The sequence below is a fragment of the Anser cygnoides genome, chromosome 3, assembly GCF_040182565.1.
Source record: "Anser cygnoides isolate HZ-2024a breed goose chromosome 3, Taihu_goose_T2T_genome, whole genome shotgun sequence".
NCBI classification, from domain to species: Eukaryota; Metazoa; Chordata; class Aves; order Anseriformes; family Anatidae; genus Anser; species Anser cygnoides.
This window is the reverse complement of record NC_089875.1, coordinates 122,827,190-122,853,302: the sequence shown is the minus strand read 5'-3', so window position 1 is coordinate 122,853,302 and position 26,113 is coordinate 122,827,190. Positions and strand designations below refer to the sequence as shown.

General features: G+C 70.5%; 2 protein-coding genes across 10 annotated transcripts; both read right to left on the bottom strand.

Moving 5' to 3' along the window:
• Positions 1–1,529: 1,529 nt before the first annotated feature.
• On the bottom strand, positions 1,530–8,531 carry MAPRE3 (microtubule associated protein RP/EB family member 3). Of its 7 annotated transcripts, none has more exons than XM_066995240.1 (7): positions 8,401–8,531; positions 4,407–4,533; positions 4,181–4,326; positions 3,899–4,100; positions 2,921–3,072; positions 2,680–2,832; positions 1,530–2,426 (listed from the first exon to the last, which is right to left on the bottom strand). In XM_066995240.1, exons 2-7 carry the CDS (start codon positions 4,525–4,527, stop codon positions 2,358–2,360), a joined length of 843 nt encoding a protein of 280 aa, XP_066851341.1. In that variant the 5' UTR covers positions 4,528–4,533; positions 8,401–8,531; the 3' UTR covers positions 1,530–2,357. The 7 variants fall into 7 exon arrangements, with proteins under 7 accessions (XP_066851341.1, XP_066851344.1, XP_066851345.1 ...); XM_066995243.1 differs by having other exon boundaries at positions 2,921–3,048; XM_066995244.1 differs by having other exon boundaries at positions 3,944–4,100.
• A 1,861-nt stretch (positions 8,532–10,392) lies between these two features.
• DPYSL5 (dihydropyrimidinase like 5) lies at positions 10,393–22,752 on the bottom strand. Of its 3 annotated transcripts, none has more exons than XM_066995237.1 (13): positions 22,611–22,751; positions 18,586–18,850; positions 17,130–17,288; positions 16,448–16,627; positions 16,283–16,351; positions 15,871–15,915; positions 15,654–15,729; positions 14,553–14,709; positions 13,817–13,958; positions 13,544–13,686; positions 13,259–13,466; positions 11,972–12,140; positions 10,393–11,292 (listed from the first exon to the last, which is right to left on the bottom strand). In XM_066995237.1, the coding sequence occupies exons 2-13, from the start codon at positions 18,844–18,846 to the stop codon at positions 11,207–11,209; spliced, it is 1,695 nt and encodes a 564-aa protein (XP_066851338.1). In that variant the 5' UTR covers positions 18,847–18,850; positions 22,611–22,751; the 3' UTR covers positions 10,393–11,206. The 3 variants fall into 3 exon arrangements, with proteins under 3 accessions (XP_066851338.1, XP_066851340.1, XP_066851339.1); XM_066995239.1 differs by having other exon boundaries at positions 22,489–22,621; XM_066995238.1 differs by lacking the exon at positions 11,972–12,140 and having other exon boundaries at positions 22,611–22,752.
• Positions 22,753–26,113: the final 3,361 nt, after the last annotated feature.

Here is a 26,113-nt window from a genome sequence, read left to right as displayed (position 1 = left end):
GTCCCGGATGACTGGAGACTTGCCAATGTGACGCCCATCTTTAAGAAGGGTCGTAAGGAGGACCCGGGGAACTACAGGCCTGTCAGCCTGACCACAGTGCCAGGAAAGGTGACAGAACAGGTCATCTTGAATGCAATCATACAGCATATGTGGGACAACTAGGGGATCAAGCCCGGTCAGCATGGGTTCATGAAAGGCAAGTGCTGCCTGACCATCCTCATCTCCTTCTGTGACTGGATGACCCACCTGGTGGATGGCAGAAAGGCTGTTGACATAGTCTGCCTAGATTTCAGCAAAGCTTTTGACACATTCTTCCACAGTATTCTCCTGGAGAAGCTGGAAGTCCATGGCTTGGACAGGTATACTCTTTGCTAGGTTAAAAACTGGCTGGGTGGCCGGGCCCACAGAGTAGTGGTGAACGGAGCGAAATCCAGCTGGTGACCAGTCACCATTGGTGTTCCCCGGGGGTCGGTGTTGGGGCCCATCTTCTTTTATATCTTTATTGATGACTTGGATGAGGGAATTGCGAGCACCCTCAGTACGTTTGCAGATGACACCACGCTGGGGGGAAGTGTCAAGCTGCTGGAGGGTAAGAAGGCCCTGCGGAGGGACCTGGACAGGATGGGTCGATGGGCAGGGGCCGATGGGATGAGGTTCAACATGTCAAAGTGCTGGGTCCTGCACTTTGGCCACAACAACCCCACGCAGCGCTACAGGCTTGGGGCAGAGTGGCTGGAAAGCTGTGAAGAGGAAAAGGATCTGGGGGTGTCGGTCGATACTGACCTGAACATGAGGTGCCCAGGTGGCCAAGAAGGCCAACGGCATCCTGGCCTGTATCAGGAACAGTGCAGCCAGCAGGAGCAGGGAGGTGATCGTCCCCCTGTGCTCTGCTCTGGTGAGGCCGCACCTCGAGTGCTGTGCTCAGCTTTGGGCCCCTCACTACCAGAAGGACATCGAGGCCCTGGAGCGTGTCCAGAGAAGGGCTACAGAGCTGGTGAGGGGCCTGGGACACAAGTCCTGTGAGGAGCGGCTGAGGGAACTGGGGTTGTTTAGTCTGGAGAAGAGGAGGCTCAGGGGAGACCTTATCGCTCTCTGCAACCACCTGAAAGGAAGGTGTGGGGAGCTGGGGGTCGGCCTCTGCTCACAGGTAACCAGTGAGAGGACCAGAGGGAATAGCCTCAAGTTGTGCCAGGGGAGGTTCAGGTTGGAAACGAGGAGACATTTCTGCTCAGAAAGAGCGGTCAGGCGTTGGGACGGGTTGCCCAGGGAGGTGGTGGAGTCACCGTCCCTGGGGGTTTTCAAGGAAAGGTTGGATGTGGTGCTTGGGGACATGGTTTAGTGGTGACATTGGTGGTAGGGGGGTGGTTGGACCAGGTGATCTTGGAGGGCTTCTCAACCCTAATGATTCTATGAGCCATCCCAGGGCACAGCACGGTGCTGCCTCCGTCCACAGGCCCCAACCCGGGGCGCTGCCACCAGCCCCACCACCTCCCACCGCGCGCGGGAACCAGGCGGGACACGGGCAGAGCAACATTTTACCACACGAGTTTATTTTAAATAAAACTTAACACAGATGCAGGCTTTGCAACCGGAGTGATGGACCAGACAAGCGATGCAACGGGGAGATGGCCAGGGCAGGTGCCGCGTGCCGCTCTCGGCAAACCCACCCCGGCGCCCTGCGGGGCGGGAGACCTGGCCCGGGGGGTCCTCACCCTGGGCTGCCCCGGCCCCTGCTGCTCCCCGCTGCAGCCGCGTTGTCAGCCGGGCTGGGGCTCCTTCCTCCTGGGGTTCCTTCCTCCGCCTTCCCAGGAGTCTGAACCTCCTCCTCCTCCTCCTCAGAGCCGCTCCCCCGCAGCGGGCGGCAGGGCAGCGCTGACCCCGTGCACGGCCCCCTGGGGCTGCCCGCCCCAGTCCCCTCCGCAGCCGCAGGGCTGGCGGGGCAGCGAGCTCTGCCCTGGGGAAGCCCCCGCGGGCTCGCTCTTTCTCTCTAGCTATGGCACAGCGGGGCGGGCAGGGGCAGCGGGTGCCGGGGCGGCTGCAGCACTCGCACCAGAGAAGACAACCAAAATAAATATGGGGTGGAGGGGGCGAGGGCTGGGGCGCTGGGCGCCGGGGCCAGAGCCCGTCCCCACCCGCCAGCCCCCGGCGTATTTACAGCCGTGCTCCTCTATGGATTGACATCTATTTATTATGGAGACAGGGGCTTCCCACCGGAGCTGCTGGGCGCCGAGCGTGCCGGCTCGGCCGGAGGCTGTGATGGTGCGTGACGGTGCAGGGCGAGGCGCACAGACTCAGACCTCGAATGTCTATGGAGGGGATCGGCGCAGGGTGGCGCGGGGCGCGGGAGCGTGCCGGGGCTAGTACTCATCCTGGTCCTCTGGCTGCTGCTCCTCCAGCTCGTCGTCCTCTGGCGGAGCGAAACCCTCCTGCCGGGGGGCACGGGCACCGTCAGACCCTCGTCAGACCCTGGCCCGCCTGCGGCCTTGCCCTGGGCCCTCTCCCTCCCCACGGTGCCTCCCAACGCGGTGCAAAGACCTCGGCAAACCCAACCCCTGGGGCACCCCTGGGCGCAGCAGTGGCTGGATGCTGGGGGAGGGGGTCTTGCCCCAGGGAAAGCCCAGAGCGCTCCGGGGCTGGGTGCACCAGCAGCCGGACAGGCAACGCGTGCTCCGTGCTCACCTCCGTGGCGTAGAGGACGCTGACGATGCCCGTGATGATGGGGCTGTTTTCGTTCTCGTGCTCCTGGCAGATCAGCTCGATGTCCCGCAGTTTGCTGAAGTAGAAATCCCGCTCCTTCTCCAGCCCGTCCACTGTCAACTTCAGATCCATCAGCTGCGGGCAGACGACAGCGTTTGCGCCAAGGGGGCTGCAGCTCCCCCGGGGCCCCCAGGCTCCTTCCCCTGCCCGCAGCCCTGCCCACCTGCTGGTTGAGCTCCAGGATCTGCGCGTCGGCCTCGGGGCCCCCGTTGCGGGCGGCGGGGGAGTTTTTCCGGAGGATGCTGCTGGGGACGTTGCTGAGGCGGGCCGGGTTATGCGTGCTCTTGGGGCCTGTGGGGGAGGTCCTCTGGGGGACTTGGGGCAGCCAGAGAGGGGCGGGTTAATGCCGGCCGGGGCGGCCGCTCCTGCCCGGGGCTGCCGGGACCCCCAGCCGCGGCGCGCAGGGCCGGGGGAGCAGGAGGGAGCCACGGGAGCGGGGTCAGGCAGAGCACTGGGGGGGCTGCGCCGCGGCTCCTGGCCGAGCCTCCCCTCCCCGATGCCTCAGTTTCCCCAGGCAGAGCCCCCCCCCAGCCCCCTTCCAGGCGGTGCTCGTGGCCAGGATGGGCTTTGCCATGCACGGAGCCAGCGGGTGCTCGCCGGGCTCCTTACCGGGCTGGCTGCGCACGTGCTGGGTGGGCAGCGAGACCCCCATGGGCCACAGCACGCGGTCAGGTGTCGGGGCTGGGCTCACCCCGGTGCTGTGCCCGCTGGGGACCCGCACAGCGGCACCAGGCTTGGGGGGAGCAGCACGGCGGCACAACCCCCCCAGCACCCTCCCAGCCCACGTCGCCGGCTGCTGGGGAACAGCCCGGCTGCACTGCGGCCCCTGAGCACCACGGGGGGGCCCTGGGGGCACAAACCGGGCGAGCAGAAGGCGGAGCGGGGACGCCAGGCCGCTCTGAGCCATCCGAGCCCACCCAGCACACCCTTCAGTCGGGGCAGCCGTCCCCGTCCACCCCAGCCCGGGCGTCCTTGCAAACCTGCTTGGCGCTGACGGTCGCAGGCGTGCAGCAGAGCAGAGCGCAGGCAGGGGCAGGGCAGGGGTGCGGGGGGCGCCCGAACGCGGCCAGAGCAACGTGGGGCACAGGAGGCCGGGCGGGAGGGCGGGGGGCAGCGCTCTCCAGAGGGACCCGGGCATTACCTGCAGTGCCAATGGGTTTCTTGGATTTGTTGAAGATCTGATCACCTGGGTTTGGGGGGGGCGCGACGTCCTGGCCCTGCCGCGCCAGCAGCGGGTTGTACTCCTTCCCGTCGTAGTTGGCGTCAAAGAACTTCTTGAACCACTGGATGAACTCGAAGTTGTCCTGGAACTTGCCTTTCACCAGCCTCTCCACCGCGATGATCTGCGGGGACAGAGGTGCTCGGGGGCTGCCCTCCCCGTGCAGGCACCGGGACCCCCCCCGGCCACCCCCGCGGGACCTACTTTGTCCACTCCCATCTTCTTGAAGGCGGCCTGCAGCACCTTGAAGTTGTGGATGTACTCGTGCTCCAGCTTGGCCTGGAACTTCACCTTCCGCAGGTGGACGCAGCCGGGGAACAGCATGTCCATGAACTGGCAGTAGGCGGCCCCTGGGGAGCGGGGGGGGGACACGGCGGCGTCACGAGGGGCTGGGGCACGCGCCCGCGCCCCCCCCCCGGCGGGGACCCACCTGAGCAGAGCTGCTCGATCTTGGTGTAGTTGAGCTGCAGGGAGTCGTTGACCCAGGCCAGCATGTCGTGGCGGCTCAGGTTCTCGCTGGTCACCGAGGTGGAGTACACATTGACGGCCATGCCCAGCTGCGGGAGAGGCGGCCGTCACGCCCGGGGGGACCCCGGCCCGCTGGGGGGGCTGCGGGAGGCGGCACCGGCCGAGCCCCCCTCCCCACGGAAACAACGTGGGCTTGCGGCCCCGGTCCCCCAGCTGGTGCCACCGGGGTGCCCCAGCCACGGGGGGCCGAGCCTGGCCGTGCTGGGGGGCTCCGGGCGCGCTGAGGGGCGGTAAAGCCGCTTTACAGCCCCCCCCCGGCCCGGCCCTCGATCGCTCCCTAATCTGCCCGGGGCCAGGATCGGGGTCCGTCAGAGCCAGGCTTAGAGGGGCAAACATCTGCTGGAAGGGCAGGCGGCAAACCCGCGCCCAGATGGCGAGGGGCCCGGGGGCGGAGACCCCACCCCCCGGCACGGCAGGGAGCTGGGAGCGGGGCTGCGGGGCCGGGGGGGTCCCCGCTGCCGCGTGCCCTCGCCCCACGCTGGGGAGGGGGCAGCCAGGCACTGTCCTGCTGCCTCCAGCCAAAGGTTTTGGAGAAGCGACTGTCCCTGCTGCGAGGAGCTGGGTCCGGCCCCTCCCCAGGACTGGGGGGGGGACGGGACCGGGGATCCCCCCCCCCACACACACCATTTTCCCCCCCCGGCAGCAGCAGGCGTTAATCCGCTTTCACTCTCCTGCGCAGATCAGAGATCAGGGGCTTAGGGGCCAGCTGCGAGTGGGGGGCTCCTGGGGGGGGGCTGCGGCCATCCCCACCCCTGCCCTGGCACCCTGGGGTGCTGCCGCCTCCTTGGGTGCCTGCCCGTGGGGGCTGCCAGGTGCCGGCAGCCGCGGCCCCCCCCCGAGCAGGGCGGCAGCCACCGCTGTGACTCAGCACCGGCCGGCGACACGGCCGCCGCGGCCCCAGGGGGCGCAGAGCTGCCAGCCGGGGGGGCACCGTCCTGCTCCCCGCCGGTGGGCAGGGGTCCCCCCCCCGGCAGCGCCACCGGCGGGGGGGGCGCGGAGCTGAGTCATGCGCGGCGCGGAGCCTCGCGCACTGCGGCGGCCGTGGCTCTGCCGGGACCCGCGGCCGCTGCCCGTGTGCGGGGGGGGGGGGGATGGAGACGGGGACACGGGGGCTGCTGGGTGCGGGGGGGTCTGCGGCACACGGCCCCCTGCCGACACGTCACCGGGCCCTGCAGGTGCCGTTGGCGCTTGCTGGGAGCACCGCGAGAGGCCAAACCGGGGCTGGGAGCCCCTCACCCGGACCCCCCCGGCGAGCGCCCGGGCAGCTGGGGCCTCTCCTGAAAGGAGAGCGCGGGGCAGGAGCCCCCCGGCACGGCGCCCTGCCCGGCGCGGGGCGGCAGCGTGGCCGCGGCACCTCTCCGACCGGCCCGCCCGGGCTCGGCGCGTGCATCATCAGCGGGCACCGGGGTAATTAGGGCTGCGCGTGGGGGGAGCCGCCCGACGCGGCACGGCGAGCTGCCGCACACGGGCAGGCCCCGGCGCGGCCATCGCCCCCAGCCCGCAGCCTGCCGCCCTGCGGGGCACCGGGACCAAGCCCACCGGGAGCCCCCTGCCCTCCCTTGGCCCCGCGGGAGCCCCCGGTCGAGGAGCCCCGGGGGCATGCGTGGGTAGGGGAAGCCCAGCGGTGCTCGGCCAGGCCCCCCCGCGGTGCGGTGCCAGCGCGGCGTCTCCTTCGCTGAAGTAAGCCAAGGACTTTGGTCGCACACGCGGCACAGGGGGCGAGTTTGGAGGCAGGACGAATCCAGGTCAACCCTGCGCCAGCGCCCGGCTGCTCCCCGGAGCAGGCGCGACGCCGCGCGTGCCGGCACGGCCGCCGGGCACGATGGGCCCCATGCACGGGCAGCCGTGGGAGCCGTGGGCTGTGCCGGGGGCCGGTGGGGGCACGCGAGCTGCCGCCCGGGCGCCTTCCGTCCGCGGGACCAACGCGGGGCCGCGGAGCCCCCCAGCGCGGCGCTGAGTGTGCCCCAGCGTTTAGCTGAAGGCTTCGCGGCTGCCTCTGCTCTGCGGGGGCTCCTCGCGGAAAACCCAACCCGGCAGCGACTCCTGGGGAGCGCCGGGGCCGGGGGCACTGCCCCGAGGGGCTCGCGGGGCCGCAGCGGGGCCGGGGCTCCGCGTGCCGCCGGCGTTCCGTGGCTCTGCTCCCGCCCCAGCCCCTGGCCCCGTGCCCCTTCCGAGCGCGCCCGGCCAGACGTGCTCACGGGGCCAAGGAAGGAGCTTACCGCTGCGTTTCCGTTGTCCTGCGGCCCGGCGCCGCTCAACCGACGACCAACCACCAGAAACGCCCGGCGCGCGTCTGCCCCCGGGGCGGGGGGCGCCGAGGTCGCATGGGCGCGGGCGCCGAGGCACGGGGCAGCAGGACGAGGCCCCGCGCCGGGCTCTCGGCGGCGCAACGGCGGCTACGGCCGCACGCCGGCCCCTCGCCGCCGGCGTCCCCGGGCACCGGCCCTGGCAGAGCCGCAGCGGCGCCCGCGCCCGTCCCCGGGCAGCGCCGAGGGCTGCGGGAGCGGCGGCAGCGCCCGCCCCGAGGGGACCGCGGCTGCTATTTCGGGCGCGCGTCCCGGCGGCTCGAGTGACAAACAAACGCGCGGGGGAAGGCGCAGGCTCGGGGACGCTGCGGCGCTGCCGGGCCCCGTGCCGCAGGCTGCGGGACGGCCCCGGGGCTGCCACCGGGATCGGCCCCCGCGTCTCCCCCCCCCGGGATCCCCGCAGCGGGGTCGCGGCGGCGGCGCGCGCACCGGGGCTGCGTTCCTGCGGGCGCTGCTCCGGCCTCGTTACCCTGCGCCACGCCGCCGGCAGCGGTACCGGCAGCGCCGCCGGCCGACGCAGCGCGGTGCCAGCCGCCCGGTGCCAGCCGCCCGGTGCCAGCCGCCCGGTGCCAGCCGCCCGGTGCCAGCCGCCCGGTGCCAGCCGCCCGGTGCCAGCCGCCCGGTGCCAGCCCTCGCGCTGCGGCTGCGTCACCCCGCGCGTGCCGGCAGCAGCCGCCCCCAGCGTCCCCACGCGCCCGCGGGGACGGAGCCCGGAGCCGCGGTGGGGACGCACGGTGACGTCCCGGGGGGGCCCGGAGCTCTGCTGCGGCTCCCGGTCACGCCGGGTGGGCTCAGGGGGGGGCGGCGAGGGGCGGGGGGCTCCGAAGCGCCGCCGGGGACCCCACGGTGGGGAGCGGGGACATTTTGGGGACCTGCCGTGCCCGTGTCCCCCCCGCGGTGTCCCCGCCTCATGCCCTACACGGTCCCCGGGTGCCGCCGTGCCACCGCCACCAGGCCACCGCCAGTGCCACCGCCGCGGTGCCACCGCCGCCATCACCGGGCCGGAGCCGCCACTACACCGCGGCCACCGGCACCGGCAGGGCCCCGCCGTGTGGATGCAAGGCGGCCGTGCCCGGTGCTGGCACCTTACCGTGATGCTGCCCCGTGCCCCGGGACTCCCGTGAAGGGGAACGGGACGGGACCGCGGGCACGGCCTCGCTGCCCGGGGCAGGCACCTCCCGGGGCCGCCCCGCCGGTAATGGTGCCGGTACCGGTACCGGTGTCCGCGACTGCAGCTCCCACCGGGCCGAGCCCCGCGGGAGGAGGCAGAGGCCGGTCCCCCGCTGAGTCAGGCCGTGCCCCCCCCCGGGCCGTTCCGTCACCGGGGACACCGGGCGGGCCGCGCCGTTCCGCCGCCGGTGCCGCAGACGGGCCCCCCCCGGGCCGCTCCATCACCGGGGCCCCGCTCTCCCCGCCGTCGCCCCGCCGCCACCGGCGGCCCCGCCGCCCGCCCCGCGGCGCCCCCCCCCCTCCCCGTCAGGGCCGCTCCATCACCGGAGGCCCCGCTCCCCCCCCCCCCGCCGCCCGGTGCCGGGATGCGGCGGCCCCGCCCCGCCCCGCCGGGCCCCCCGGTGCCGGTGCCGCACTCACCGCGCTCGGGCCGGGACGCCCCGGCCGCCGCTCTGCCTCCGCCTGCGCCGGGCTCTCGGGACCGGGCCGGCACCGGACGGGCACCGCGCATGCGCCGCCGCCGCCGCCGCCACCTCCCCACCCCGGGGCGGGCCCGGCCCTGCCCCCCCCCCGCCCCCGTTGCCGCGGCAACGCCGCGGGGGCGCCTCCCCCCCCGCCCCTCGCCCCCCGCCCGTCGCCACGGCAACGCCGCGCGCCGCAGCGCCCCCTGGCGGCCGGCGGCCTGCGGGGCTCGGCCGGGCCTGGGCACGGGGGGCGGCCCCGGTGTGTGTGTGAGGGGTGTGAGGGGTGTGAGGGGTGTGAGGGGTGTGAGGGGTGTGAGTGTGAGTGTGAGTGTGTGTGTGTGTGTGAGGGGTGTGAGGGGTGTGAGGGGTGAGGGGTGAGGGGTGTGAGGGGTGTGAGGGGTGTGAGGGGTGTGAGGGGGTGTGAGGGGTGTGAGGGGTGTGAGGGGTGTGTGAGGGGTGTGTGAGGGGTGTGAGGGGTGTGAGGGGTGTGAGGGGTGTGAGTGTGAGTGTGAGTGTGAGTGTGTGTGTGTGTGAGGGGTGTGAGGGGTGAGGGGTGTGAGGGGTGTGAGGGGTGTGAGTGTGAGTGTGAGTGTGAGTGTGTGTGTGTGTGAGTGTGTGTGTGTGTGTGTGTGTGAGGGGGTGTGAGGGGTGTGAGGGGTGTGAGGGGTGTGAGGGGTGTGAGGGGTGTGAGGGGTGTGAGGGGTGTGAGGGGTGTGAGGGGTGTGAGGGGTGTGAGGGGTGTGAGTGTGAGTGTGAGTGTGTGTGTGTGTGTGTGAGTGTGAGTGTGTGTGTGTGTGTGAGGGGTGTGAGGGGTGTGAGGGGTGTGAGGGGTGTGAGGGGTGTGAGGGGTGTGAGGGGTGTGTGAGTGTGAGTGTGAGTGTGAGTGTGAGTGTGAGTGTGTGTGTGTGTGTGTGAGTGTGTCCGTGCCCACACCGTGTCCCTGCATCGCCACATCCCCGTGTCCCCACATCCCCGTGTCCCCACGGCCCCACACGTCTCCTGTGTCCTGCATTCCCATGTCCCCACATCCCCGTTTCTGTCCCCGTGTCCCTGTGTCCCAGTATGCCCATATCTGTGTCCCCCTGTCCCTGTGTCCCCAAGTCCCAGCGTCTCCATATCTGTGTACCCACATCCCCATGTCCCCATTTCCCCATGTCCCCATGTCCCCGTGTCCCAGCACCCCAATGTCTGTATCCCCACAGCCCTGTCCCCATGTCCCCGTGTCCCCCTGTCCCAGTGACCCAGCGTCCCCATGTCCGTGTCCCCATGTTCCCACATCCCCACAACCCTGTGTCCCCACATCCCTGTCCTCACGTCCCCATAACCGTGTCCCCATGTCCCAGCGTCCCCATGTCCGTGTCCCCATGTCCCTCTGCCCCCATGTACTTGTGTCCCAGCATCCCCATATCTGTGTATCCACGTCCCCATGTCCCTCCATGTCCCAACATCCCCATGTATGTGTCCCCCTGTCCCTGTGTCCCCGTGTCCCTGTGTCCCAGTGTCCCAGCATCCCCATGTCTGTGTCCCCACATCCCCACGTCCCACGTCCCTGTGTCCCCATGTCCCCATGTCCCCACATCCCCCCGTCTGTGTCCCCACATCCCCACGTCCCCGCATCCAGGCGGTGCCGATGCGGTGGCCGGGGCCGGCTCATGCGCGGTGGCGCTGTGCCCCTCAGCGGGGGTCCCAGTGCCCGCACATGGGGGTGTCCGGCAGCGAGGTCGGTGTGCGTGCCGCCGTGCGTCGCACGCCCGTGTCCACACGTGGGCACGCTCCGGGGTTGTGCGCTCAGCCTGCGCGCAGGCCCCGTGCCCCCTTCAGGGGCTGCAGCCCCGGGGGGCGGCCGTGCAGAGGGGGGGTCCCACGGCGGGGCCTTCGGGGTGCACCCGGCGGGGGGCAGAACCACCCCCCCCCCCAGCCCCGACCCCAAGCAGGCAGCGAGGCCGGGCGCGGTGAGAACGGGTTTTAATGAGCAAACGGAGCGGCACCGCGCGGGGCGGCCGCAGCTACGCGGGGCGGACCCCGCACGCCTACAGGACCAACTATGGGGACAAAGTGCACGAGCCACATTTCACATTTCACACTACCCCGGGGGACGGGGGCGCAGGGGGCGGCGGGGGGCGGCGGCCCCCCCGGTAGCACCATGGCGTGATGGGGATGGGGGCACCGGCGGCCCCGGGGGACGCAGCGGGGTCGGGGGGGGGCGAGGATCCCGCGGGCACCGGGCGTGCAGGGTGCGCACGCATGTGCACGCGCGTGTGCCGGCGGGCGGCACCGAGGGCGGGGGGGGAGGGCGGGGGTCCCGGGGGGCCGGAGGGGTGTGTGTGGGGGGTAGGGTCCCTGCTTCTCCCGTGTCTCCCCTAACTCTAGTGACACAAACCACTTCAGAGTATTTCCACGTGATGCACAAACAAGTCAAAAAATCACTGATCCAAACCCAACGTGCAAACAGAAAAGGGACGGGGCGGGCCCACCTCCTGCCCCCGGCCCCGGCCCACGGGCGGGGGGCTCGGCCCCCCCCGGGCCCCCGGCTCGGCTCCAGGAGCCCGGCACTGGGGGTCCCCCGGCGCAGGGCTGACGCTGCGGGCGCCCCCGGCGCGGCCCCCACCGGGCAGGACGGGGCCGGGCAGGGCCCCCCCAAATCCGCCGGGGCGGTGGGCACGGGGGGAGCCCCAGCGGAGGGGCCGCGGCCCGGCCGGTGCCGAGCGGGGGGGCGCGGGGCCCGGCGCCCGCGTCCTCAGTTGGGGGACAGGTCCCCGGCTTTACCAAATGCCGCTAGACCGGCCTCCGGGGGGAGCGAGAATCCGGGCCGAAGCTCGCTTTGGAACGTGGTCATCGATCTGCGAACCTGCGGGACGGACAGACGGACGGGCGTCAGGGCTGACGGACACAGAGCAAGGCCTGACAGCGACCCCAGCCCCCCAGCACCACCCCCAGGCCCCCGCCGCCGCCCCCAGACCCAGCACCCCGCACCCACCCGCTGCGCCGGGGACCCCAGGCTGTGCCACAGCGGCGGGCGAGCCCCCTGCCTCCTGCAGCGCCAGGGCTGGGGGGCAACGATCACAGACCCACCGTGCCCGGGGGGACGCTCATGGCCCCCCCAGGAGCACGGCCAGCACCGAGCACTGGCAGCACGGGGAGCAGGATGCGACCCCCGGGGAGCGGGGAGAAGCTGCCCCCCTCCTGCCCGCTCCCCACGGCCACGGGGACAACGCCAGCACCGCTGTGCTGCTGCCCGTGTCACCGCCACGTAGCCACGGACGGACGGATGGCGGACAGACAGACGGACAGACGGCGCACGGAGAGGCGGCGGGGACGGGGAGGGGGTCGGGGTCAGCTCCCTACTCTGCCCAGGAGCTGCGCGCTGGGGAAGTGGGGTGCGAGGGGGGGCCCCGTGCACCAGAGAAGGGGACACACCGGGATGGTGGGGGGGGCACCGGGATGTCTGGGGGTGCCCGGCGGTGCCGGGGAGCCCCTGTGGGAGGTGGGCAGGGGGCCGGGGGGCCTGGATGCAGCCCCGCTCTTACCGGACAGGCTGAAGCTGGACTCGTGCAGGTCCCTCATGCCCCCGTGTCGTGTGGCAGGCCGGGTGGGCGTATCTGCAAGGGGCGTCCCCGTCTCTTTTTTCCCTGCATGCACAACCACGGCCACGTCCCCCAGGTACGGGGTGCGATCCACGCCCCTGAGCTTTAAACTCTGCCGGAAGGGAAGCAAAAGCAGAGAGAGCCATGAGCTGGGGGCCGTGCCGCGGCCGTGCCCGCCTGGAGGGGCCACGGGGCAGGCGGGGGGGCTGGCGCTGGGTGCTGGGGGTCGGGCAGGGCGCTGGGTGCTGGGACGATCTGCAAACGGGGGTACGGGGTGAGTATGTGGGCGTCCCTTGGCGTGGGCACACGGGGAGGGAGTGGGGCTGGGGCTGGGAGGGGGCGCGGGTGGGCTGGGAGCACGGCGGGGCCACGGTCTGCGGAGCAAAGCGATGTGGGGAGGGGGCTGCGGTGGGCGCAGCCCGGGAAGGAGCGGTGCAGGGTGAGCCTGCACCGGGTGCACGAGGCCCCGGCGCCCCGTGACGGTGCACAGGGATGTGGAGCGGTGCTGGGCAGGGGAAGGTGGGTGAGCCCCTCGGCGCAGCCCCGTCCCCCCGGCGGTGCTGAGCCCAGCAGCGAGGCGCAGGCAGGTGCTCAGAGCAGCCCACGCAGCGAGCGCTGCCCCGTGCAGGCACAGCAGCAGGACCCTGCCCCGTGCCCCTCGCGCAGCCCCGAGGCCCCGCACAGCTCCCGCTGGGGCTTCCCTCGCACCATCATCGCCGCGATCAAGCCCCCCGCACAGCCTCAGCAGCAGGCACGGGGTCCCCAGCGCCAGGGTGTGCCAGCACCGCTGGTCCCGGTCCTGGGGGTCACGCCGGGACAGCACCGGGGACAAGCGTGAGGGCAGAGCGGGGCGGTGGGGGGGTGCCCAGGGCTTGGTGGAGGGCAAAGAGCCACAGACAGAGGCACAGAGGGCCCCGAAGCTTTGCACGCACCTTGCACACGCGCTGGCACAACTGCTGGCTGCAGTGGGCGGCCGTCCCCAAACCCTCTGCACCATCACCGCAGGGTGAGAGGGTGGGGAAGGGCAGGAGCTGGGGGAGGCTCCTGTGACCTGCTCCCACCCGTGGGCTGCCACCGCCACGCTCTGCCCGTCCCCCCGAGCGCACCGCGCTCCTGCCAGCACAGCACCGACCGCGGCACCGCACGGCCCCGGGGGCACAGAGCCGCCCCGCTGGCACCGCCGCCGCCCCGCGCAGCGCAGCCCGGCCCCGCGTCCCCGTCCCCTCGTACCTTCTCCCGCTGCACCAGCTTCTTGTAGACGGAGTCCGGGAAGGAGCGGAGGGGGCAGAACTTGCCGGTGCCCTCGGCGCACATGAAGACGCCGTTCTCGTAGACCACGCGCCCGCGGCTGATGGTGACCAGGGGCACCCCGTGGCAGCGCATGTTCTCGTACAGGTTGATTTCCCCGCCCTGCACCTGGGTGCTGGCCGAGATGGTCCTGGGCAGGGGACGGGGCGGTGAGCGGCTGCCCTCGCGAAGCCCCGTCCCCGTCGTCCCCACAGGGGCGGCACCTACTTGGTGGCCTCGGGGTCCCACACCACGACGTCGGCGTCGGCCCCGGGGATGATCCGGCCCTTGCGGGGGTACAGGTTGTGCAGCTTGGCGGCGTTCGAGCTGGTCACGGCCACGAAGCGGTTCTCGTCCATCTTGCCCCCGACCTGCCACCAGAAGGGGGTGAGGGGTTCCCGTGCGCGCCCCCAGCCAGGCACCAGCCCCGCTCGCTGCGGTGGGCGCCGGGCCGCATCCTGCCCCACGGGGCGGCTCTGCCCCTGCCCGATGTGCACGTACCACGCCCCGCTCCCAGATGATGTTCATGCGGTCCTGCACCCCGCTGACACCATGCGGGATCTTGGTGAAGTCCTCCTTGCCCATGGCCTTCTGCTTGGTGCTGAAGGGCCGGTGGTCGGAGGCCACGACGTTCAGGGTGTCGCTGCGGGGGCACGGGGCAGGGCTGCTGCTGGCAGGGCTGGGGCGGCTCCGCACAGCCAGCCTGCAGCGCGGCTGGAGACTGGCAGCGGGGCGCTCGGGGAGCAGGGCACCCATGCAATGGGGTGCTCAGGGAGCAGGGAATTTGTGAAGAGGGGTGCTCAAGGAGTGGGACACCCATGCAGCGGGGTGCTCACGGAGCAGGGCATGCATGCAATGGGGTGCTTAAGGAGCAGGGCACCCATGCAGCGGGGTGCTCAGGGAGAAGGGCACTTGTGCAGAGGGGTGCTCAAGGACTGGGGCACCCATGCAGCGGGGTGCTCAAGGAGCAGGGTGCCCATGCAGCCCAGGTGCTTGGAAAGCAGGGTACCCGAGGAGCGAGGCACCGAGGGAGCAGAGTGTCAGGGAAGCGAAGCACACAGAGAGCACCGTGCCCATGAAGCGAGGTTCCCGGGGGCCCCGCCCAAGGAGTGGGGTGCCCAAAGGATGGGGGGGGGCTGTGGTGGTGGCCCCAGGGAGCGCCGCGCCTTGGCAGCAGGGTGCCCAGAGTGCGTGGCACACGGGGAGGGGGCGCGGGGAGCAGCCGGGGCTGCCGTACTTGGCGAGCAGGCTCATGAGGTAGGCGGAGGTGTTGGTGTCCAGGCGCAGGGGCGGCACCGTCACGTAGGCGGCGGCGTGGAACCAGTCCTGGTGGTAGTAGTGCAGCCCGGTGAGCGTGGCGTGCGCCGTGGTCGTCTCCGCGTACACCACCTTCCCTGCGGGGGGAGGCACGGGGTGGGTGCTCGTGGTGGTGGGACGGGGCCGGGGGGCGCGGGGTGGGTGTGCAAGGGAGGGCTGTGCGCGAGTTCTGCCCGTGTCTGGTGTGGGAGTGAGCCCCAGCGCGCACGTATGTGCCTGCGTGCACACGTGCGCTCGCATCCCCGCACCCTGTGCCCATGCGCCCCCGTGGCTCTGTGGGCCTGCACACCTGCGTGTGCACACGCACGTGCCCCTGACCCCACGTGTCCCTGTGTGCCCACGCCCACGGCCCTGCACCTCCTGCCCGCGCGTGTGACTGCGTCCCCAGGACTCCGCCCGTGTCCCACGCGCCCGTGTGCATCCCGTGTCTGTGTGCGCACCCCCAGCCTCACACGTGCCCACGTGCCCGTGGCCCTGTGCGCGCGCACACCCGTGTCCGTGCGTGTGCCCCTGTGCCCCACACCTCTGAGTGCACGCCCCTGGAGACCCCCCCCGGTGCCCCGTGTCCCCGCCCCGCGTGTGTGCCCGTGTCCCCGCGTGTCCCCGCGTGTGTGCCCGTGTCCCCGCGTGTCCCCGCGTGTGTGCCCGTGTCCCCGCGTGCCCACGTGTGACGCAGCCCGCAGCGCGGTGGGCGGGACCACCACGCGGGGGGGCGTGGCCAGGCGCGCCAGGCGCAGGGGGCGGAGCTTCCGGCAGGGGGCGGAGCTTCAGACAGGGGGCGGAGCTTCCGGCAGGGGGCGGAGCTCCGGGCCCTTCCACCGCAGAGGGCGGGGCCGCAGCCCGGGGGGCGGGGCCAGGGGCTCCCACTGCAGCCCCGTGGTGCGGGCGGGGGGCGGGGCCACGGGCGGGGGGCGGGGCCACAGGCGGGGGGCGGGGCCTCAAAGGGCGTTTCCCCGGAGGGCGGAGCCTCGCCCCATGGCCCCGCCCCCCGGCCCCGCCCCCCGCCCCCCCCCGGCCGTACCTTGCATCTTGGCGTTGGCGATGACGTCCCCGGCCGACATGCTGGAGACGTTCACCAGGTAGACGGGGCAGTGGGTCTGCGGGGAGCGGCCGGCGCTGACGGGGGTGCCCTGAGCCCCGCGGGGACGCCCCGGCCGCCGGACGGGGGCCACGGGGTCCCCGCGCTATAGGGGGCAGCGGGGCAGGGTCCCCGCCAGGCGGGGCGCGGGGCGACTCACCCTGTTGGCGATGGTGATGACGCGGTGCGTGGCCTCGGCCTCCAGCTGCGGGGAGAGCGGCGGTGAGCGACCGCCACGCGCGGGGGAGCTGGACCCGGCGGTGGGCAGAGGGGGCTGTGCCATGCTTGGGGCGGTGGGTGCACGGATGGGGGCACGGGCAGGGTGCGGGGGCACCGTGCGTGGCGCAGGGGTGCAGACGGGGTGCAGAGGGGTGCGTGGGCGGCGAGCACGCGGGTGGACGGGTGCACGCACAGCCCAGCGGGTGCGTGCAGGCGTGCGGATGGCACAGACGGGTGCACGGGGCGGCCGCACGGACGGCCGCTGGCTGAGGGTGCTCCGGGGCCACGTCCCAGCCCGAGCACAGCCGTGCCCTGGGACACCGCGGCGCAGCGGTGCAAGCGGCCGGACCCACCTCTTCAGGCCGGCTGATCTCGATGCCCTCCGGCCCCGTGATGCCCAGCTCCAGCGCCTCCTTGGCTCCCTGCAGAAGGGCGCGGGGTCAGGCTGGGGGCCACCCGGGGCTCTGCCTGCCCCACGCACGTGGCCCCCTCCCTGCACGGTGCCCCACGGCGCTCACCTCGGCCACCAGCTCGCCGTTCTCGGCGTGCACCCGGGCGATGGCCCCGAAGTCGCGGCAGGCGCGGAAGACCTGGTAGAGCTCGCTGTCCCGCAGCATGTACAGGTCCTTGTAGGTCATGAACATCTGGAAGGAGTTCACCCCCTTCTCTCGCACCAGCGTCTCCATCTCTGCCTTCACCTGCATGGGGACAGTGGCTCAGCGCGGATGGCGACACGGCAGCTCCAGGGGGCACGGAGAGGTTTGGGCTGTGCTCCCCCCGCCGTGGGGCGGGCATGGGGTGAGGCATTCAGCGCCATGGGGCAGGGGCCCACACTTCACCCCTGGGGATGTCTCAGGCAGGATTTGTGCACGTGCCCCGGGGAGTGACTGGTGCACTGGGGAGGGCCTGGTGCGCTGCGGCTTGGTCCTGGCCTGATCCCGCTGCAGCAGCTGCATCGGGTCCCCCCAGCCCCTGCCCAGCACAGCCGTGCCCCCCCCGCCCTGCGAGGGGCTCAGCCTGGCGGGGACCCGGGATCAAGGCAGCTCAAAAGGCAGCCCGGGGGCTCCGGCAAACCCTCCCAAACAAGCGGCTAATGGGATCAGCGGACAGGAATTAGCCCCGGCCACAGCAGCTGTTCCTGGGCACGGCGGCCCCGGTGCCCTCCCGTGGTGCCGGAGGGGGCCGCGGTGCCGCGCTCACCTTGGGCGCCCACCAAGTGATGCCCATGTGCAGGGCGTAGTCGCAGCAGACCTTGGGGTCGGCCAGGCTGCGGCACTTCTCGTAGGCGTCCAGCAGCGAGGTCTCCTTGTCGGGCAGCACGTGGCCGATGATCATCGTCGTCCCTCCCACCAGGGCTGCCTGTGGGTGAGGTGGGAGCACGCTGGCACTGGGGGCAGGATTCGCCCCTGGGGGTGCCCACACTGTGGGGCAGCGCTGGTCCCCAGACAGCCAGGATGGCTGCACCCCCAGGGGACAACGGGGGGGTCACTGCGCTCCTGGGCCAGCTCTGTTGCAGGCTCGATCCCCCCCCCTGGCCCTGCCTGTGGGGGGGGGCACCCCACCTTGTTCTTAAGGCACACAGGGAGACCAGACGCGGCCGGCCATCCCCCAGTGCCAACGGCTCGATTTGGGGGGCCCTGCCCGGAATCTCCATGGGCATGGGCACTGCAGCACCACAGGGCCCAATCCAGGGGGGCCGCTCTCACCTGGCAGCATGGGGGCCGTGGGAGATCCCCCCAACCACACAGCCTGCATGGCAGCGGGGTGGGCGCCGTCGCACTCGGCCGTGTCCCCGGCTCACCCGGCCCGGCTAATCCCCAAAGCTCCTTTAGCAATTGGCCCCGGTGGGGTGCTCGCTGTGCTGCGAGGCAGCCTGCCCTGCCAGGGTGGGGAAGGCACGGCACGGGGTGCCTGCGGTCACCATGCTGTCCCCTCGCCGTGCCGCGGCACAGCGCCGCCCAGCACCCCCACCCCAGGGCCAGGCACGGCCGGCGCCAGCCCTGCACAATGCCTGCTGTGTGTGGGGCGCCTGGACAGCGGCACCCGGTGCTTGGCACCGCCAGCCCCATGGCCCCCCGAGAGCTACGCTGCCTGCCCCGGCCCCGTGGAGCACCACGCCGGGTCCCTGCCATCCCTGCTGGGTGCTGGGCAGAGCTGGGGGCAGGCAGCAGAAGCCCGAGCCCAGCTGTGGGCAGCCGCCGCGCTGTCCCCAGCCGCGCAGCGTCCCTGCGACAGCAGGGCTGGCTGCAGGTGGTGCGGGCGGCTGGGCGCCAGCGCGACCCGAGCGTTCCTCGGAGCCAAAACCTGATGATTTGCAAAATAAGAAGAATCACAAGTCGGTGGCTTTTTCTTGCCCACGCTGGGGAAGAGCCGGGCTGGGGGTCTGCTGCTGCCATGGCACGGCTGAGACCTGCGGCACGACCGGGCGCTGGAGCTGGCAGCGACCGCAGCCGGGCAAGGCGGCCAGCTGCCGTCTGCCTGGCCGAGAGGCTGACCCAGTGCCTGGGAACTGCTGCCCTGTGCCAGCCCATCCCCAGCTGGGGTGATCTGAGCCCCCCAAACATGGCCGGCAGGGCTGAGGAGCCCTCCCCGCGCTGGCAGCAGACCCACCGGGGCCGGGGCAGAGGGCAAGCGGGAGCCCCGTGCCAGGCGGTACCTTGGTGCCGTGGTAGAAGTCATCCACGCAGGTGGCGTTCATGAAGGTCTGGTGGAAGTGGGTGCTGGTGTCGATGCCGCCCGGGATGACGAGCTTGCCGGTGGCGTCGATGACCTTGGCCCCGCCGGGGATCATGAGCTCGCGGCCGACTTGCTGGATGATGCCGTTCTCGATGTAGACGTCCGCCTCCAGCGTGCAGTCGTCGTTCACCACCTTCCCCCCCTTGATGAGGATCCGCATGGTGGCCGCGTTGGCGAGCATGGCTCTGCGAGCAGGGCAGGGGGTCAGCCCCGCGCCGCCCCCCATGCCCGGGGGGGGCTCAGCCCCACTGCCTGCCCCTGGGGGTCCTGGGCTGGCTCGGCGCTGCGCCCCCCCCCGGCGACGTGCCGGCAGGCGGGCAGGGCTCCGGGCAGCCCTGCGGCTGCGCGCCCGCCATGCCGGGCCATGTCAACACCGGATTATCCCCGGGAAATCCACGGGGCGGGGGGGCCGCCGGGCGCTGAGTCAGGGCCTGCCTGCCCTGTCAGCCCCCCCTCTCTGGGGACCTGTGCCCCGGCACTGCCCGGCCAGTGGTCACATAACCCCAATGGGGCCCCCAGCCACCCCCCGGGCTAGGGGCTCTTACCCCCTGGCACAGACCTCTCTCCGGGATGGGAGTGCCCAGCTCCAGCCCCCCCGGGTGCCCGCGCAGCCTTCAGCCCCCCCAGCGAGGAGCGTCCCCAGACACAATCCATAACTCGCGTGGTAGACGAAGGTCAAACGCCATCGACCCATCTGGGCGAGGCCAGCACGCACCGGCTGCGGCGAGTCTGGCCAAGGGGGGGGGCATGGGCCAGGACCCTCCGGGACCTGTGGACCCCCAGCTGCCAGCAGGGTTCCTGCACCCGGGGGCTGGGGCAGCCCCACACCGGCACCCAGTCTGTGCTCAACCCCGTCACCCAGAGCCCCATGCGCATTGGAGAGAGGGGCTTTGGCTCTCCCCAGGGACCCCCACCCCAGGGACATGGTTCCCACATGTGGGGCCGTGCCCAGGGCGGTGCTGCCCCCCCTCTGCCAGAGAAAGGCCGGGGCAGCCCCCATGGCAGGTGTCCCCTCCACCACCCCCAGCAGGGGCTGGCACGAGCCGGGGCTGCCCCCCGGCCCCGCGTTATTGACACGCTCATGCATTGCTCATGATGTGCATTGTGCGGCTTTTCCTCCTTTCTCCCCAGTCCAGCCCCAAGACGAGGGCTCCTCGCCAGCCCCCGGGCATCCCCGGGCTCCCCACACGGGCACGGCCACACGCGGTCCCTGCGGCACTGCCAGCGAGGAGGGGACACCCCACAGAGGGTGCTGCCGGTGGGGGCACTGGGGAGGGGGACACAAATGCAGCAGAGGCTGCCCCGAGCACATGCCAGCGCCTCCCAGCTGCCCAGTGAGAGGCTGGATCGGCAGCAAATGGCTTCCAGGGCGCTGGACCTGGCGGGGAGCCGCGGTGGCTGGGGGGCCGAGCCGGCAGCTGAGCATTCCCGGTGCCTTCGCAGGAGCAGCTGCCCAGGGAGGGGCTGGGGAGGGGACAGCGGGCTGGGGGGCACCGGGCACCCTTCTGCTCCTGCCCTGGGCTTTGCGGTGCCGCCCCGTGCCCCATCCCGCCGCTTGGTGCTGCCAGGAATGCCTTTGCCCGTGCAGCTGCTCCGGCTCGGCACGCGCCGGCTGCTGGCACCCACCCACTGCAGCCCCCGGGGCCCCTCCCCAGCCAAGGCACCAAAGGGACTAACGGGAGCGGTGCGATGGAAAGCACGTCCCCGAGGGGCTGAGCCAGGCTGGCAGCAGCCTTTAGACCCGGGGACGTCCCCGTGGAGCGTGGCAGACCCCCACAGCGTGCCGAGCAAGAGGTGCATAGGTGGGATGGGGCCCAAGCCCCGGCTGGGCTGCCGGGCCCCTGGGGCTGGGATGCTCCCAGCGCGGGATGGAGGAAGGGTGCTGGGGGTGCTGACCACGGCCGTCTGTGTCTCCTTCCTGAAAGCCATGGCCCCAGAGCACCCCACTCAGGACAGGGCTCAAAGGGGCGTCTGGGCGGGATGGGGACGAGGGGTGCAGGAGAGCAGCCTCACCGGAGACCACCCATGGGGCGAGGTTTTGGGCAGAGACCAACCGTGGCGGGGTGAGTGGCCGCGGGAGAACCGGTGCCCACTGCCCGAGAACCCCCTGGTGACCTGGGTGCGGGGGGGACGTGCTGGGCGGACTGGGGCTGGGCAGGGCGGTGCTGGGCATCCCACCACGCAGGGTGGGAACTGCTGCATTGCACCCCGGAGATGAAAGAGGTGGCGGTGACGGACGGATCTGGAGCAGGCAGGCAGCGAGCAGAGGCAGCCGGCTGCGAGCCACGGCACCTCCCTGCAGCATCCTCGCCGTGCCGCGGGGCAGGCTGAGCCCCCAGGCGTGTGGGGCGCAGGAGGGGCAGCGGCACAGACCCGAGCCCCTGGGCTGGTGCCCACCCGTTCCCACATCATTTTAGGGTGATGGCACTCCCTGCGGGGTCCCCGCACGGCCGTGCCCTGTCTGTGGCCAGCACGCCAGCTGCCCGGGGAGCCCCAGGAGCTGGGAAAGGCCTGAGGTCAGAGCGGGCAGCAGGGATGGGGCCGCCGGCTGCGAGCGTGGCACGGCCTCGGCCACGTGCACCGCGTGCTCGCAGTGCCCTGAGCCCGTGGCACGCCCCGGCCGCCGTGCGTGGTGCTGCACAGAGCGGGACGGGACCTGAGCAGCGCGGGCTCTGGCACGGCTTCGCCCTTCCAGGGCTGCAGTGCCCCGGCTGCCAGCCGTGCCCGGGGGTCGGTGCGGTGGGCAGGTGGGTGCTCGGGTGGGTGCTCGGGTGGGGTCCCCCACGCGGGTCCACAGACGGGGCAAGGAGATGGCGGCTGCGGCCCCGGGCGTGCCGACAGCGAGGGGCAGGTGGGAGGGCGAGCGCTGGCCGCGGGGACCGGGCATCATGGGTGCTGTGGGCATGGGGGCTGCGGGCGAGGGGGCTGCGGCTCGGGCACGGCCTCCAGCCTCCCCTTGCCCCTTGGGGCTCAGCCGCCGCAGCCCCTGTGGGCCGCCCAGGACGCAGCACCTGGCACTGCCGCCCAGCGCCGTCCCCGCCCGGCTCTCCATCACCCTGGCCCTCCATCACCCCGGCCCTCCATCACCCCGGCCCTCCATCACCCCGGCCCCCCGCATCCCCCGCTCCCGCCCGGTACCCCCGCGGCTCAGCGCCCCCCGCGCCCCCCGGGGCCCGGCCGCAGCAGGGCACGGCCCGGGCACCCCCCGGGGCTCGGTCCCCGGGCATCCCCCGGGGCTCGGTCCCCGGGCAGCGCGGTGCGGCCGGGCCGGGCCGTGCCGAAGCGCAGCGTCAGCACCGGGCCGCGGCCGCCGGCTGCTCCCGGCGCACAAAGCCCGGGGCCGCGGCCCGGGGCCGGACAAAGGCGGGCGGCGGGGCCCGGGGCTCGGCGGCGCGGCCACACCCGGGCGGGCGCGGGGCGCTCCCGCAGACAAAGCCCGCGGCCGCCCCGCACAAAGGCGGCACCGGGCGGGGCGGGGCCGCCCGGGAGCGCCCCGCGGAACAATGGGGCCGGGCCCGCCGCGCCCCGCCCGCCCCCGCCGCGCCCCGCGCACCTGCTGCTGCTCCGCGCCCTGTCGCGACACGGCGCCGCCCCGGGGGCCGCGCTGCGGAGGGGGCGGGCCGCGCCGCCGCGCCCCGGCCGGCCCAGCCCTTCGCGCTGTCGCGACACCGCGGCCCCGTCGCGACCGGCGACCCGCGGGCAGCGGGCGGGGCGCGACACACGCGGGCTCTCTGCCCGCCGAGCGCCGCGGGCGGAGGGAGGGAGGACGGGAGGACCCGCCGCGGCCTGTCGCGACACTCCCGCCCCGTCGCGATGCGCGCACCTGTCGCGATAGTCCCGCCCGTCGCGATACGGCGGCGACACGACAGCCCCTACGGGAGCCGGAACGTCATATCCCGGCCCGGCCCGCCCGGCCCGGCCCGGCCCGCGCCGCCCCGCCGGTACCTCCCGCTCCGCTGCGCTCCGGCCCCGGCTGCACCCGGCGCGCTCCCCGTCCGCGATCGCCTCTCACACAAACCTGCACGGCAGGGGGCGGGCCCTGGGCAAGGCCTCGGCCAATCGCCGCCCGCCTGCCCCACGGGGGGGCGGGGCCGGGCAGCCAGCAGGGTAGGCTGCGCGCGGCCTGACTGACAGGTGCACGGGGCGTGGCCGTCGGCGCGGGCCCCGCCCATCGGCCGCCACCTGCCCGCGGTTGCCGTGGTGACGGGACCCGGCACAAAGGCGGGGGCAGCGCGGCCAGGCCTCGGCGCCTCCCTGTGACACCCAGCGCCCCCCAGTAACACCCAGCACAACCCATTATAAGAGCCCAGCACAGCCCATTAGAGTTCAGTAAAGCCAAGTGGAGACAGGTACAACCCAGTCTAGCCCAGCAAAGCCCAGTTTGGCCCAGTGCAGCGCACTGCAACCCACTTGACACAAACATAGCCCAGCACAGCCCCATTTAGCCCAGTGCAGCCCATGTTAGCCCAGCCCAGCATAACAGGGCCAATGCAGCCCAGTGCATCCCAGTTTTGCCCAGTGCAGCCCATTTTGGCCCACTGGAACCCCGTTTAGCTCTGTGGAGCCCAATTTAGCCCAGTGGAGCAAAGGTAAGTCCAGTGCAGTCCATTTTAGACCACTGGAGCCCAGTTCAGCCCAGTGGAGCCCACTGCAGCCCAAATTGGACCAGTGCAGCCCATCACAGCCCCAATTAGCCTAGTTTAGCCCCGTTTAGCCTAGTTTAGCCCAGCAGAGCCCATTATAAAAGAGCCAAGTAAGCCCAGTTTAGCCCAGTGCAGCCCACTACAGCCCATTATAACAGGTCCAATTGAGCCCAGTGCAGCCCAGTGCAGCCCAGTGGAGTCCTGTTTAGCCCACTGTATCCCATTGCGGCCCAATTTGGCCCAGTGCTACCCACTTTAGCTCAGTTTAGCCCACTGCACCCCCATTTAGCCCAGTGCTACCCAGTTTAGCCCAGTTTAGCCCACTGCACCCCAATTTGGCCCAGTGCAGCCCAGCATAGCCCCGATTAGCCCCGTTTAGCCCAATAGAGCCCATTATAACAGAGCCAAGTAAGCCCAATTTGGCCTGGTGTAGCCCAATGCAGCCCAGTATAATAGGTCCCATTGAGTCCAGTTTAGCCCAGCGGAGCCCACTGCAGCCCAATTTTTCCCAGTGCTTCCCACTTTAGCCCAGTTCTGCCCAGTTTAGCTCAGTTTAGCCCACTGCATCCCAATTTAGCCCAGTGCAGCCCAGCCCAGCCCCAACTAGCCTGGTTTAGCCCAGTGCAGCCCAGTAGAGCCCATTATAACAGAGCTAAGCAAGCCCAATGCAGCCCAGTATAACAGGTCCAGCTGAGCCCAGGACAGCCCAGTGGAGCCATATTTAGCCCAGTAAAGCCCAGTGCTGCCCATTTGCAGCTGAGCAGAGCCCAGTTTTGCCTAGTTTAGCCCACTGCAGCCCAATTTGTCCCAGTGCAGCCCAGCCCAGCCCTGATTAGCCTGGTTTAGCCTGGTGCAGCCCAGTAGAGCCCAGTATAACAGAGCCAAGTAAGCCCAATTTAGCCTGGTGCAGCCCACTGCAGCCCAGTGTAACAGGTCCAGTTGAGCCCAGGTGAGCCCTGTTTAGCCCAGCGGAGCCCAGTTGAGCCCAGTGCAGCCCAGCATAGCCCCGATTAGCCCAATAGAGCCCATTATAACAGAGCCAAGTAAGCCCAATTTGGCCTGGTGTAGCCCACTGCAGCCCAGTATAAGAGGTCCAACTGAGCCCTGTTGAGCCCAGTACAGCCCAGTGTATCCCAGTTTAGTCTACTGCAGCCCAGAACAGCCCCAATTAGCCTAATTTAGCCCCATTTACCTCAGCAGAGCCCAGTTAAGCCCATCGGAGCCCAGTTTCACCCAGCAGAGCCCTGTTTCACCCAGTGCATGCCAGTTTAGCCCAATGGAGCCCAGTTTAGCTCAGTATAGCCCACTGCAGCTCTCTTTTCCTAGTGCAGCCCAGCCCAGCGCTGATTAACCTAGTTTAGCCCAGTTGAGCCCATTATAACAGAGCCAAGTAAACCCAATTTAGCCTGGTGCAGCCCACTACAGCCCAGTATAACAGGTTCAATTGAGCCCAGTACAGCCCTGTTTACCCCAGTGAAGCCCCATTTAGCCCAGTGCTGCCTGGTGGAGTCCATTTTTGCCCAGTTTAGCCCACTGAAGCCCAATTTAACCCAGTGCAGCCCAGCACAGCCCCAATTTGGCCCAATTTAGCCCAGTACAGCCTAGTAGAGCCCATTATAACAGAGCCAAGTAAGCCCAATATAGCCCAATGGAGCCCAGAATAACAGGTCCAATTGAGCACACTGCTGCCTATTTTTAGCCCAGCAGAGCCCAGTTTATCCCAGTTTATTCCACTGCAGCCCAATTTTGCCCAGTGCTGCCCATTTTACCCCAGCGTAGCCTAGTTTAGCCCATTGCAGCCCAATTTTGCCCAGTGCAGCCCAGCACAACCTCAATTAGCCTAGTTAGGCCCAGTTTAGCCCAGTGCAGCCCAGCAGAGCCCATTATAACACAGCTAAGCAAGCCAGATATAGCCCAGCGCCGCCCAGTGTAACAGGTCCAGTTGAGCCCAGTATAGCCCAGTAAAGCCCAGTGCTGCCCATTTTCAGCTGAGCAGAGCCCAGTTTAGCCTAACGGAGCCCACCTCAGCCCAATTTGTCCCAGTGTAGTCCAGCCCAGCCCCGATTAGCATAGTTATGCCCAGTGTAGCCCAGTAGAGCCCATTATAACAGAGCCAAGTAAGCCCAATTTAGCCTGGTACAGCCCACTGCAGCCCAGTATAACAGGTCCAGTTGAGCATAATGCAGCCCAGTGGAGCCCTGTTTAGCCCAGCGGAGCCCACTGCAGCCCTGTTTAGCCCAGTGCTGCCCATTTTAGCCCAGTTGAGCCCAGGTTAGCCCACTGCAGCCCAATTTGGCCCAGTGCACACCAGCACAGCCCCAATTAGCATAGGTTAGACCCGTTTAGTCTGGTTGAGCCCCACGGAGTGTAGTTTAGCCCAGTGGAGCCCTGTTTTACCCAGTGCAGCTCAATTTAGCCCAGTGCAGCCCTCTTTTCCCAGTGCAGCCCAGCCCAGCCCTGATTAGCCAGGTTTAGCCCAGTTTAGTCCAATAGAGCCCATTATAACAGAGCGAAGAAATCCCAATTTAGCCTGGTGCAGCCCAATGCAGCCCAGTATAACAGGTCCCATTGAGCCCAGTGCAGCCTCATTTAGCCCAGTGCTGCCCATTTAAGCCAATTTTAGCCTAGTTTAGCCCACTGCAGCCCAATTTAACCCAGTGCAGCCCAGCGCAGCCCAACACAGCCCCAATTTGGCCCAGTTTAGCCTAGTTTAGCCCAGTAGAGCCCATTATAACAGAACCAAATAAGCCCAGTTTAGCCTGGTGCAGCCCACTGCAGCCCATTATAACAGGTCCAAATGAGCCC